Source organism: Arachis hypogaea, chromosome 16, assembly GCF_003086295.3.
Source record: "Arachis hypogaea cultivar Tifrunner chromosome 16, arahy.Tifrunner.gnm2.J5K5, whole genome shotgun sequence".
NCBI lineage: Eukaryota > Viridiplantae > Streptophyta > Magnoliopsida > Fabales > Fabaceae > Arachis > Arachis hypogaea.
In genome coordinates this window covers 104128748-104142087 of record NC_092051.1, presented here as the reverse complement: position 1 = coordinate 104142087, position 13340 = coordinate 104128748, and the positions used below count along the sequence as shown (strand labels likewise).

General features: G+C 31.6%; 1 protein-coding gene and 1 long non-coding RNA gene across 6 annotated transcripts; one reads left to right on the top strand and one right to left on the bottom strand.

Annotated features, from left to right (window-relative positions):
• The first annotated feature begins 1496 nt into the window (after positions 1-1496).
• Positions 1497-9433, top strand: LOC112754584 (aberrant root formation protein 4). 4 transcript variants are annotated; one of them, XR_003178613.3, is made up of 15 exons: positions 1497-1832; positions 2787-3232; positions 3666-3842; positions 4160-4309; positions 5127-5199; positions 6169-6347; positions 6491-6550; positions 6684-6834; positions 6938-6997; positions 7085-7356; positions 7482-7553; positions 7726-7803; positions 8007-8207; positions 8322-8484; positions 8934-9176. XR_003178613.3 is itself a non-coding variant. In XM_025802266.3 (15 exons), exons 2-15 carry the CDS (start codon positions 3140-3142, stop codon positions 9155-9157), a joined length of 1842 nt encoding a protein of 613 aa, XP_025658051.1. In that variant the 5' UTR covers positions 1497-1832; positions 2787-3139; the 3' UTR covers positions 9158-9433. The 4 variants fall into 4 exon arrangements, 3 of the variants coding, with proteins under 3 accessions (XP_025658051.1, XP_029149352.1, XP_029149351.1); XM_025802266.3 differs by having other exon boundaries at positions 8322-8373; positions 8934-9433; XM_029293519.2 differs by lacking the exons at positions 1497-1832; positions 2787-3232; positions 3666-3842 and adding an exon at positions 4709-4807 and having other exon boundaries at positions 4169-4309; positions 8322-8373; positions 8934-9433.
• On the bottom strand, positions 8746-11951 carry LOC140180356 (uncharacterized). 2 transcript variants are annotated; one of them, XR_011874394.1, is made up of 4 exons: positions 11812-11951; positions 11238-11426; positions 10485-10562; positions 8746-9250 (listed from the first exon to the last, which is right to left on the bottom strand). It is a non-coding gene; the product is annotated as an uncharacterized lncRNA (long non-coding RNA). The 2 variants fall into 2 exon arrangements; XR_011874393.1 differs by lacking the exon at positions 10485-10562 and having other exon boundaries at positions 8899-9250.
• Positions 11952-13340: the final 1389 nt, after the last annotated feature.

The following is a 13340-nucleotide window of genomic DNA, read 5'->3' as shown; positions in this document are numbered from 1 at the left end:
AATAAGATATTATTATACATAAAATTTGGTGATTTTTCATTAAGTATATATTTTTTTATATTTTTTGTTGTTAACAACCAATAATACTTTTAAAAAATTACAAAATAATATATACTTAACAAAAATCACCGAATTTTAAGAATAATAATATCTTTTTTTTAATCATACTTGCAAAAAATTGCATCAAAATTCAATCTCTAATGTATTTTTTGAGAAATACATATTTAATATTAGTTTTTTTGCAAGATTATCTAACATTAAATATGTATTTCTCAAAAAATACATTAGAAATTGAACTTTGATACAATTTTTTGCAAACATGATTAAAAAAATGAGATATTATTATCCTTAAAATTTGGTGATTTTTCGTTGAGTATATATTTTTTTGTAATTTTTTTGTTAATAAATAATAATACTTTTAAAAATTCACAAAAAAATATATACTTATAAAAAATTACCAAATTTTAAGAATAATAATATCTCATTTTTTTAATTATGCTGGTAAAAAATCACATCAAAATTCAATCTCTAAAGTATTTTTTAAAATATATATATATATATATATATATATATATATATATATATATATTTACTATTGGGTATTGTTGTTGTGTTTTTAAATTATTTAAAGGCATTTTTTTCGATAATAAAATTTGGGTGTATTTTTGTTAGCATTTAAATAATTTGGGAGCGTTTTTGGTGATTAACCTTTAAAAATATGATAAAAATTTACACGGGTGAACTAACAGTGATGCGATAATTAGAGCTTCTTGTGTGGCAAGTGAGATTTTGACATTTAACAAATGAGCCACGTTATTCTTTTTCTTTAACAAAATAGATCTCCGATCATGGATGAATTTTTTTGACAGATTTTTAAAATATTAGAGAGTATTTTTGTCTAAAAATGCTATTCGTACACTAAAATTAGTTATTAAAATTAGCTATCAATATATTTTTATATAAATAAATGTGTGATTTAATTTATTTTTAATATGTATTTATATTCTAACATGTATTTTATACTTGTGGTTGATTTTAGTATATACGTAATATAATCTAATTTTGCTTATGACAAAATTTAGAGACATTTTTATCAAGATAATTCGAGTATATTTTTAATAATTTACCATTATCTTAATTAATCTTACCTTTATAATTTTATTATATATAAAAATAATAATAATAAATAGAAATCATATTCTATTAATAAATTATCTTAAGTTTAATAAAACAATAAGTTTTTTCCTTGAATGCCCGAATAACAGTATAAATTAAAAATTTGAATAATACAAAAATATATGATTCTGAAAATAAGATCGAATTGACCAGTCGAACCGGTTTAACCGAAAACCGACGGTATTAATAGTCCAGTCTTATATCCAAAACCGACAATTGAAGAATCGGCTAGAAACTGTTGAACCGGCCAAGAACCGGCCGGTTAGATCGGATCCGAAACTGGCCGGTTCTTACTAAACGATGCCGTTTTACTAAACAATAAACACCCTAATTTTTCAATTTTACCCTAGATCTCAGCAGCCTCCCCCTTCTTCCCCTGCCTCCAACTGTTGCTTCTCCTCTCCAACAACACCGTCGCCGCCTCTAACCACTCCGAGGTTCCCTGCGTCTCTGCTGGCGCCAGCCACTAGTTCGTCGGCGTTTGTCCAGCGCGCTGACCCTCACAACCCGCCGTTCTTCGACGGTGCGTTCGACTTTGCATTCTCCGCAAGGCTCGACGAGGCGCTGTTCCCGGCGAGATTCGCTACAGAGATGGATCCCCGTGTCAGGTCTGGTGGCTCGTGTGTTGTCGCCGTCGCGAGTGCGGGGATGATAAGGTGAGGGAGGTCGTTTATCTGTTCAGTAATGTTACCTTGGTTGGAATGAGAATGACAAGTATTGTTATGCAAACTTCTTGGTTGATGCTTGATTTTTCAGTACTTACTGGGTTTTTCACTTAATTAATTGGAATGCTTCCTCGTCCACTGGGTTATGTAACAATTAATTGTCAATTTTAGTTGTGTCATTCCTTTAATAATTATTTGGCAAAAGAATTTCTCTTATTGCTCAAAAGAATTCCTTTCATTATCTAATATCCATACAAGGAAAACATAATTTAAACCGTATGGGTAGTAATTTTGTACTTCTTTCTCTGTTGCAGCATTACACATTGTTTGAGTGAAAGTTTGGATCAGTAAATTGCATAACCAAAATAATCTATGTGATTGCTGTGTATAATCTTTAGTCTATTTCTTATATTTTTCATTTTACAAAGATAAGTTTATTTTTCTTTTTAAGTCTTACACTAATTCTCACTCGTTAGTACTTGTTTCAAATGAATATAACTAAGTTGAAGTGAATTATTCATGTCACTGTATAAAGGTTCGAGCTGGAATAGTTGGATACCCTAATGTTGGAAAGTCATCATTGATAAACCTAAGCGAAGAATGTGCCCTGCAGACCCCAGACCAAGAGTTACCCTAATTGTTCATGAAATTGTATTCTGTTAAAGTTGAAACTAATGGCTTCTAATGTTGAGTTCTTAACAAGTTTTTGCGAATTTTGATGATTGATAACAAATTTTTATGTTGGCATTTAATATTTAAATATTTCTTTTTACTATTTAACTTTTGAGTTTGTATTTTGATAAGATCATATAGCTTTAGTTGATGATATTTCATGTAGTGTTTTAAATTTGGAAGATATTTTAAGATTTATATTAGAATATAATTATATTTTAGAATGTTTATTTATAATTTATTTATTATTTTATTCTAAAATGATTTTTCCAGTTGAATCACGGTTGGACCGGTTGGATCAGTGAACCAGTGACTAAAACGGTTTGATGACCAGTAGTGAGTAGTAGCTGCTGGAACTCACTCTCACAGTCTCACTCCCTGCTGCTTAGACGCCGAAAAGACGGATTTGTCCTCACCTGGTTCTTCAGTGTTGCTAACTGAAATTGCAGCACGCTAACTTGTCTTCTCTTCACCATCTTGGCATCTTTTTCCAGAAAAAAGAAAAATAAAAAAAAGGGGATTTGGTAACCCTTGATGGAAATGGTGGTGATGCATGGTCGGGTAGTAAAGGTTGAAGCTGTGGAGGGAGACTTGCAGTGGTTCTGATTTCTGTTCATAATACTCTGATGTCATCCATGTCTGGAGAGAGTGAAACTGTGTCGTTTCAAGCTTCTGAAACTCAGAATACCATTCAAAGGATTCTACAATCATGCTCTAAAGTAAGATCAATCCCTTCTAAACCTCTAGACCTTTTTTCCTTTCATCTTTTTCCCTTTTCTTTGTTATTTAGTTAATTTGATTTGGTTTCAATTGAATGCTTGCATCATTTCTAAACTCGAATGAAATTAACAACTTTGATCAAGCTTAACACTTTGTTTTTGTTCATTTTTATTTAATCAAGCTAGAGCATAGATGAAGTAAGCAATTAAATTTATGAATCAAGAAAAAGAAAAGCTTTATAATGCGTTATTAGTTTATTAGATTTTAATGATTTTAGTATAGACCTAGTTTACTACTACAGTATAGGATTATGAGATACATTAGCTGAACTCACATAGTGGAAGAAGAATTTGTTATTGTTATAGTTGTTATGGTTTGGGGAGCAATAAATGAAAAGCATGTTTGATATGCTTTGATTTTTACACTTTGTAGCTGGTTGAGGCTGGCGATATCCATGAGTCTGACAGCACAATCTCAGAGCTTGTCAACTTCCTTGATTCTTTATCGGATGCCGCTCTTTCAGACCTAAACAATGAGCCTGCGCAGAATGATGCATTTGATGCTCTCACTGAGATCCATCAATATATATGTTCTCCTTCTCTTGCCCAGGTGAGGTTAAACTTCGGCCTTTCATTCATGTTTTGCAGCTACGATTTCTAAATTCTAAGTTAATAAAATAACATGAATAGAGAAATATGTCTATTGATAGCATCTTGTTGTTAGCTAAACAAGAACCTCTTATGGGTCTAGAAAAGGGAGATTAGGGATAGTATACTTTGCCTAAAGCCTAAAGCCTTAAACATTTTAATGTTTGGATCATGTATTATTTTAAGCTTGTAGTTTAGATGTGCGCTAATTTTGTAGTAATTCTTTTTTTTTTTTTTGAGTGACTTTCTGGATCATTTCTTCATTTGGTGTTGTGACAGGAAGCTGTTGATGCCCTTTCCTTTGAATTACCAAAGGCCGTCTCCAAGTTTGCTGGCATTTCGAACAGATTTTTAGACAAGGCAATCAGCATCATTGATCAGTTTCTAGAGAAATGTGGTCCAAGGGATATGCTTTCTATTCTTTGTAATGTGAGTTTATATGTTTTCTTAAGAGTAAATGTTTACGTTAGTCTTTCAAAGATACAAGCAACATCAGATTGTTTTTGCATTTACCAGAAATATCAACTTGATCCTCTAATGTTAATTGGATACCATCAGATTCGTGCTACAGAGACTTCCATGTCACTTCCAGAACCAACTAATGGCCTTAAGATAACATTGATGGACCAATTTGATGTATTTCTGAATGGAGAAGCAACCCGAAACATGTTTCTCTTCAGAAGACAAAAATGATCCTCTTGTTTCTTTATTTAATAGATGCTTCCTTTTTATATTTTTAAATGTCTTCTTGCCTCATAGCCAGAGTAGAAGGAGGTTACTTGAGTGAAATCATGCTTTATATGTATTCACTTGTGGACTATGTGCCAGTTCTTGTCACGGTGCCTCCTTCCTAGTTGACAATAGATGATTGGCAAACCAATCTCGATATAGAATCCGATGGTCAATAATACAGAGGGTACTAGAAAGGTGGGCAAAGAAGTCTCCAGATTTATTTATTTATTAGACCCCATCTCGTACCCCTGTCAACTCTTATTTATCTCTATTTCGCATCCTGCTAGTTCTTAACTTTTTATTTTCCGTTATATTTTGTGGGGTTTCTTGGCTTTTGAAGATCACTTTATATCCCATGGTATGGTATTTACATTAAAAAGAAAGTATCTGTTTTTCTCATGATCATATCATAGTTGACATGCAAAGAACTACAGTCAGTGCAAGTTTGATGTTTAATTTATTTTATTTTTGTTAATATCTTGATCCTATGTTTCTGTTAATCTAATTGGAACAGACAATAGGTTATTCAAGTAATATGACCAAGGCTGCCAGTTACATTGTTCCTCCGTTATCAGGGCTCTCAAAGGGTAATTTGTTGGCAGTAGTTACCTTGCTGATTCACTTCCAATGTAGTGTTTTGAAGGATTATTTTTTTTTTCTTGTTTCATTTAGCATGTGCAATGCATGATTGGACTCATTTAATGCATTTGGTTCTTCTTTGGTGTTTATGTTGAATCTAAGTTGTTCAGGGCTTGGTGTAAAGAATATACTCGTTCCTTTCTGCTCTTCAATTGTGGCTCTAAAGCTAGAGTTAAGTACGATCAATTGAGCTTTCTAAGCAAATGATGGGATCCTAAAAATGAATTTTTAAAAAATACATAAATGCTGCCAATCAGATTTCAGTTACATATCTAATAGAAGAATGATACCAGATATGAATTTCTTGCAACATAATGTTCTTTTGGCTTCAGCATTTGGAATTGTCTTTATGAGGGGGTTTTTTTTTTTATGGTTTTTGGGTTGAACATACGGTTTTGAATTGAGTTTCAGAGTTTGAGCAGGACTGCTAACTAATAAGCCTGAGTAAAAGTGTTTCTTAGGGTATGGTGGCATGATTTGGATGACAATCGATTATACTTCTTTTGGACGATAATAAGATACTTTTTTTTTTTTTTTTTGTATTTGAGATGATAGGTCGTTGAAATCTAAATATACTCTTCCAACACAGTGAGGAGTAAACAAGTCATAGCTTAGACTTGACTTTCATATCAAATCTAAAATCTTTGTCTAGGCCTTTAGCTTCAGCTTGATATTTAACCACACTTTCATATCCAGTTGTATTATATATGGCCTTGTTTATTTTATCATAAAAACCAGCGGATAACATTTCTTACCACTTAATATTAGTTTTGTATTGACTTGATGAAGTGTATTTGTTGATGAACTTCAAAGGCTAAATGTTAGTTTTGGGATGAGTATTTATGTCACACACACTGGCAATGATTTGGAGCCATATTACTTGCAAGCATTTGCTTATGCTTATTTCTTCTTTTCAGTCTTTACCTCCATCAAGAGGCGTCATTTTGAGCAAGTACAAGTGGCTGTTCCGATCATTCTTAATGTGTTGAAGGCTGTGGCTTTGGATTCAGATGACGCAGATGATGCAGAACTTGAGAGTGTATTTCACAGAGCTGTTGGGATTGCAAATTCTATATATGAAGTTTGCAATAAGTTGGTCTGTTAATTTGAAAGATTTGTTTCTCTTATTTGATAGGAAAATTCTAGCCACTGATTCCAATATTTGCCAGTGTTTTTTATTTTTATATTTTTTATTTTATTTTATATTTTTTTATTTTTTTTATTTTTTTTTTGCGACAGGACGGTGTTTCAAATGAGAAGCTCCGAGCTCTTCTTGGACTATATGTCCTCCAATGCCTGGTACTTGTCTCTGTACTGCACTTATTTGCATCTGTTTTCCCAACCACATTTTTTGGTAGATTTGTTGCTTTGACATAGTTTTAGCATCTATAATGTGATTTAATATGTTATTACTTATGTGCATCCTGTTTAGGCACTTCTTTCGGCCAGCATAAGCTATAAAGATTCCACCTGTCATTTGTTGGTGTTGGAACTGTCACAAATATCTTCATATTGTGGTTTAACATATATGAGTCTTTTAACTGCTTTCGATGTTGAGACTGTGGTTGGCTTTGTTTTTGGAGGTAGTAACGCTTGGGTTACCTTTTCTCGATTCTAAATTCATCAATGTTAAAGTAAATTTAACACCACTTCCTGACTTTTTTTTTTCTGTCATCAATTATCCAGAAGATAAAGATGCCCATATGAGTTGTTTGTCTCATGTCAAACATGGTGTTGCTCTTTCAGGTTTGTCTTCGAAACTATTGCTGTAATTGAACCCTAGTTTCTTTATCAATTTCCTTTTGCTAACCCATCAAATTCTGATTCTTGCAGTGGTATGGGGGCTTGTCTCAGAGGAGGTTGCTCATGCCACTAAAGAGAGTTTGGTTGCTATCAAGGATGACCTTCACAATAACCAGACCAAACGATGGCAAGCAATAGGAACATTAAAACATGTACTTTCCTTTGTCAATTTGCCATGGGAGCTAAAGAAACATACTATCAACTTCTTGCTTTGCATCACAGATGGATGCGTTTCCGGAGAATATCTTGGTGAACATTCTGAATGGTCATCTTATATGCCTAACATTTTCACAGCTTTGCAGGTTGTTTAATGCAGTTCTATTTTTTTCCCTTCTTTTTCTCTTTTTTAATCATTGCTTTATGTTTTACTTTCTCAATGGGGAAAGAAACACTGATATGTTCTACTGACATGTTCACACTTGAACAGGCTATTAAAATGGTTATCATGTATGCCCCAGAGCCAGAAGTAAGAAAAAAATCCTTTGCTTTGCTGAAAGCAGTGAGTTTCCGATACAAGACAATACCTTTCCAGTTTTTGATACTTTGTGCCATATGCATTATGAATTGTGCATGTGCTCGGATTGAAATGCATGATATTTTAACAACCTCTTTATTTTTTCTTTTTCTTTAGGAGATGTTTACTGGTAGTATGCTAATGTTGCTCAAACTAGGTACTCACTGATATTCCTGATACTCGAAGGTTTGACATTTTGAAAGCGTTGATTACAAATACAGACTCATCCTCCATGGTAATCTCTTTAAACAGAGTTTGACTAAGGTTCTTTGCTTAAATGCTCCCTTTGTTTTTGGTTATCTGTCACAATGTATGCAGATACATTGGATACATTGATCAAATGATGCTCAGAAAAGTTATGGTTATAGTTAAAAGGGAACATCGGGAGTAACTGTCAAAAGTTAAATCCTCCAATGGTGGTTCTGCATCTTTTTGCAGATTGCCATTTTCATCGATATTGTCAGGAGGGAAATGCACATGGAAGTTTGCAACAGTACATCCGTAAAAGAAGCCCCAGACTCTAATAATGAAACGCATCCCGATATGCCATTTTGGACTCCAAGTGTTCTTGAGTTGGTGGAGTTGGTTCTAAGGCCCCCACGTGGTGGACCTCCTTCCCTCCCTGATGCGAGTGATGCGGTATTATTCCTTCATGTTTCATCACTTTCGTGTGTTTTATTCTGGCAGCATGAATGAAGTGCATCTACCTTAATAGCATTCTTACGGCATTACGTATCATGCCCTACCCTACAGGTTTTGTCAGCTCTCAACCTATACAGATTTGTATTGATGACAGAATCTACAGGTAACATCAAAACGTATAGATCATAGCACAAGTTTACAATATCATGCCCTACCCTACAGGTTTTGTCAGCACTCAACCTATACAGATTTGTATTGATGACAGAATCTACAGGTAATATCAAAACGTATAGATCATAGCACAAGTTTACAATGTATAATTTTCGCATATGTAAAACTTAGTGGAATCCATAGATAGATGAATATATCTTAAACAAAGTAAGACTGCTTATATTGTTAGCGTGCCTAACAATGAGATGTTAAACTAGTAGTTTGTAAGAATTTCTCTAAAACGTCTATGATTTATCAGCTAATGCTCAGAGAGTAGTAGTTAATGAGTAGCAAACTATAGTCAACGAACCGTTTGAATGATGGATTTTTCTATAACAGGAAATAAGATTAACTTTTTATTAAAAAAGTGTAAACAATTTATGATATCACTTCATTGTCTGATCACGATGTTGATCCTGTCTAGTGGGACAAAATTTCGCTTTTTGCATATCTTTGTCGTTGGCAGATTCAATCAAACTTAAAAGTGAAGGTTTTGGTTCTTATTTGTATCAGGAAAGACAAACCGCACTGGAGTATTGTCTAGGAGCAATTTAGTGAAGGCCTACAATGAATGGCTGCTTCCTTTGCGCACCTTGGTGAGTGGGATTATGACAGAGAACAAGAATGATTATGATCAGCTTGCAGTTGACACTGTGTGTACCCTGAATCCACTTGAACCTGTTTTGTACCGTTGCATTGAGCTTGTAGAAGAGAAGCTTAAACAATCTACCACATAAGCTTTTCTTTTTCACCAAAGTTGTCCTCTTTCGTAAACATTCCCTGAATGAGAATATTTGGTTTCAATATTAATCCTCCTTGTAGATAAAGCCCTAGAACAACAACAACAACAATAATAATTGTAGAAGAGAATGAAGAGTGTAAAATGATCAATGGGAAAAGAAAAGAGGGGGTACTTAAAGTATCTCATTTTTTGTATGCTGAAAAAATAACGAGCTTCTTGTATTCTTTTGGCTCAATTTTAGTAATTTTTATTTTAAAATAAATAAACAAAATTCTATATTACACTTAATAATCATATTATATGTATACTAAAATCAGTTATTAGAATAGAATATATATTAAAATATAAAATATACATTAAAAAAATTAAATTTTAAATATTTATATACAAATATTTGGTGGTTGATTTTGGTGTGTAAATAATATTTTGTACACTTATATGTATGTTTAAAATTATTTATATTTTTATATTTTATTTTATTTTTATTAATTTACATTTTATTATTTATCTAAGCTAAAAATATCAAATTATTAATATTATTTTATGATAAAATATTATATTTGATTAATAGAAAGTGATATTTTATTAAGTTTAACAATTTAAAATAAATTACACATCGTTTTTTATTGTTTTATTACTGTACTTCATCTTGAAATATCAAAACTATGTTCTCATTGCGTTTCTATATCCATGGAAGAATATATTATTTCTATTAAAAAGAAATTATAACATTGAGTAATTTTTAAAGCGTCCAAAATAAAAATTACGAAAGAGTTAAAAATAATATTAGTATAAAAATAGTTATTTTTATTAATGTAATATTATATAATTGGATATGTATAAAACTGCTTTATAGTTTATACTAACATTCCACCAAAATTAAATACCATAAAGATTGTTGATTTTGTAACCATTTTGTTTTTCGATTTTTCTATTAACTTTCTGCAATAACAATATTTCTTTATAAAGTTTTGAAACAAATATAAAATATTTAAGCTTAAATAAGTTTTGAATGTTATAAAATTCATAATTTGCAGACACAATATTGATGTCTCTTAGTGTAACCAAGTTTTCTTTTGTTACCATAAACAAGACAAGATCCATGGTCTAGGGTATTCAAACATGGATTAAGTTTCAAATTACGTTGTCTCAGTTAGTAAACTCAAAATGTAATAGGCACAATGCTTCATTTGAAAGAAGGATTACTTCTCAGTTCTTTTTAATGGCAAACCTGCTTTTACAATACATGAAAAAAAGAAGCCCCATCAATAATGAAAGCAGAAACACAACAATGAAAGGGGAAAAAAAAGGAAAAGGCTCACCAGCTAGCCTTTTTCATTATGGCCTTAAAACTATTTTCTTTTTAAGCTTGGGAAGCTGATGCAATGACTTCGCTGGTGCTGAGAAATCCATAAATATCTTTAAAAATCTGATTAGTGCTTCCCTTATAAATATCATAAGATGTCATCATCCTATTGGATATAATAACCATAAAACTAGTTGGTGAATTCTATGATAGGACATACTTTTATCTTCTATGGAAACAATAAGGAGGTGCTCATATTAAATCAAAATGAAAATCACCATGTTTGAAAGATTGCTGAACATATAATCGAATTTGCAATTGAATTACTTATCCAAGACAGATCTCACTCAGTCACTTGCTTATTGAACATATAATCATCAATTGAGAAATGAGTTTGTTATATACTTAAGAAGACAACTTTCACCTCCAAAAAGCATTAGTAATGATATTGATTTATATCAACAACAGATGGCATGCCTTTACCGATGGGACAAGATTATCAAACATTAAAAAATGAGTAATTATTAATTAATTTAAAAAATCCTACCAACCATTTGAAATTATATAAAATGTGATTCAGAATCTGCCATCTTTATAAAAAATCTATACAATATCTATACAATAATCACTTTTTATTTTATATACAAGAAAAATAATGTTTTATAAAATGGTAAATCTCACTGATGTGTCGATCCTTATTTTTAAAAGAAAAAAATGATACTTATTTTAGAGTTAAAAATACTTGTACATTGAAATACTAAAAAACTACCTTGTAAATTTTGTTCCTTGAAAATAGAATTGTATTCACCAACCAGATAACATTATCTTCAGTGGATATATAATCTCAAGCTGTCCGCTTGCCCCAATGGGTGGATAGTTTCCCCATGCCAATGCATCAAGGATGCCTTCCAGTCGCAGATCATCTTTGACTCCAACCTTAGCAGATTGTATAAAGGAACTACCAGGATTTTGTTTAATAAGATTCAAGAATTTCAACAAGATTTCTAAAGGCTACCATAACCTGATCTTTGCTAAAACTAAAGTATGTGGCTGGAATAATAAATGTGAAAACTAATAGAAAAGCATGTTTGTACAAAGGGAAATAAAATAGATGCATGTTATCTTTGTCTTGCCATGCCCATTCTATTTAACCCTGCAAACTCTCCACTAACTGACAAGTTGTCGGCAACAAAACGCAAATGCTTATGAAGGATTGTCTTGTCAGTATCTGTTGTCGCAGATGCCGAATTCTATGTTTGAAATCAGATGATAGAAAGGAAATATACAATACTACGGATTTTAATTGGAACTTTTAAAAAAAAGAGAATTAAAAGTATAAACACCTGGAGAAAATATTGCCGCCCTGCATCAATTCCATGATCCCATGTAAGTTTTAATCTTTTCCTTCCCACCCTAATTTTGAAAGTAAAAGTCTAACAGACATAGGTACTTGTAGCAAAATAGAAGGCAAATAGATCACCTTGAGTTATTTATCCTTCATATCTACTTTATAACTACCTTTTTCCCATAGTATCTTTATCATTCAACTCAATAATTATCATCCAAACAAATGGTTAAAAAGAGATTTTTCAAATTGAATTATTGAATACAAGTATTTATGGCTTATTACAAATTAAATATTAATCCCATAATGACTTGAAATTAAATATTAATCCTTCATTGTCTTTTCTAATATACTTACAAATGATAATCCCTAAATAAATTGTCCTAAAATGCATCCTCACCTTCACAGAAATGAATAATATTAGAGTATAAAATGTACGAATATATACATCTTCAACTGAACAAATGGCTTTAGAGCCACAAATGGTATACTCATGAATTAGGTTAGGATGTCCCAAATTAGAACAATCAACCTATTGACGTTCTTATATTTCCAAAATAGAGAAATTAACTACTTTTTTCCTTTTTTTTTTGAAGTACAACTACTTTTTTTCCTTAGTTTCTTTATCATTCAACTCAATAACTATCATCCAAACACATGGTTAAAAGGAAATTTTCTAAATTGAATTATTGAATGCAAGTATTTATGGCTTATTACAAATTAAATATTCAATTAATTAATAATGCTCTAAGAAGAAGCCAATAAGCGACTTTTTATTATACAGTTGATTCCTAATCCCTCTATACATCCAACAAAAAAATCCAGTGCACTAAAACTACATCCAAATCATAGTAAAGAAAGTCAAATTAAAGATAGTAATATTTGGCAGAAGCAAAACATAACTTACCTTACTCGGTAATTCTTCTCGAATAGATTTACAAGCAGGGCAGATTTTGTTCAAAATTTGTGCCATCTCTGATAGGAAACAAGGATGGGGTATGGTAATGTTAAATTTAATTATCTAAAAATGGTCAAATAAAATATTAATCATTCACTGTTCTTTCCAGTATACTTACAAATGATAATTCCTAAATAAATTGTCCTGAAATACATCCTTACCTTTACAGAAATGAATGACTTTTGAATATTAAATGTACGGATATATACAACCTCAACTGAACGAATGGCTTTAGAGCCACAAGTGGTGCACTCATGAGATAGGTTTGGATGTCCCAAATAAGAACAATTAACCTGTCGACGCTCTTGTATTTCCAAAATAGAGAAATTAACTACTTTTTTCCCTTAGTTTTCTTATCATTCAACTTAATAACTATCATCCAAACACAAGGTTAAAAGGAAATTTTCAAATTGAATTATTGAATGCAAGTATTTATGGCTTATTACAAATTAAATATTTAAATAATTAATAATGCTCTAAGAAGAGGCCAATAAGCGACTTTTTATTATACAGTTGATTCCTGATCCTTCTATACATCCAACAAAGAAACCCAGTGCATAACCAACTTG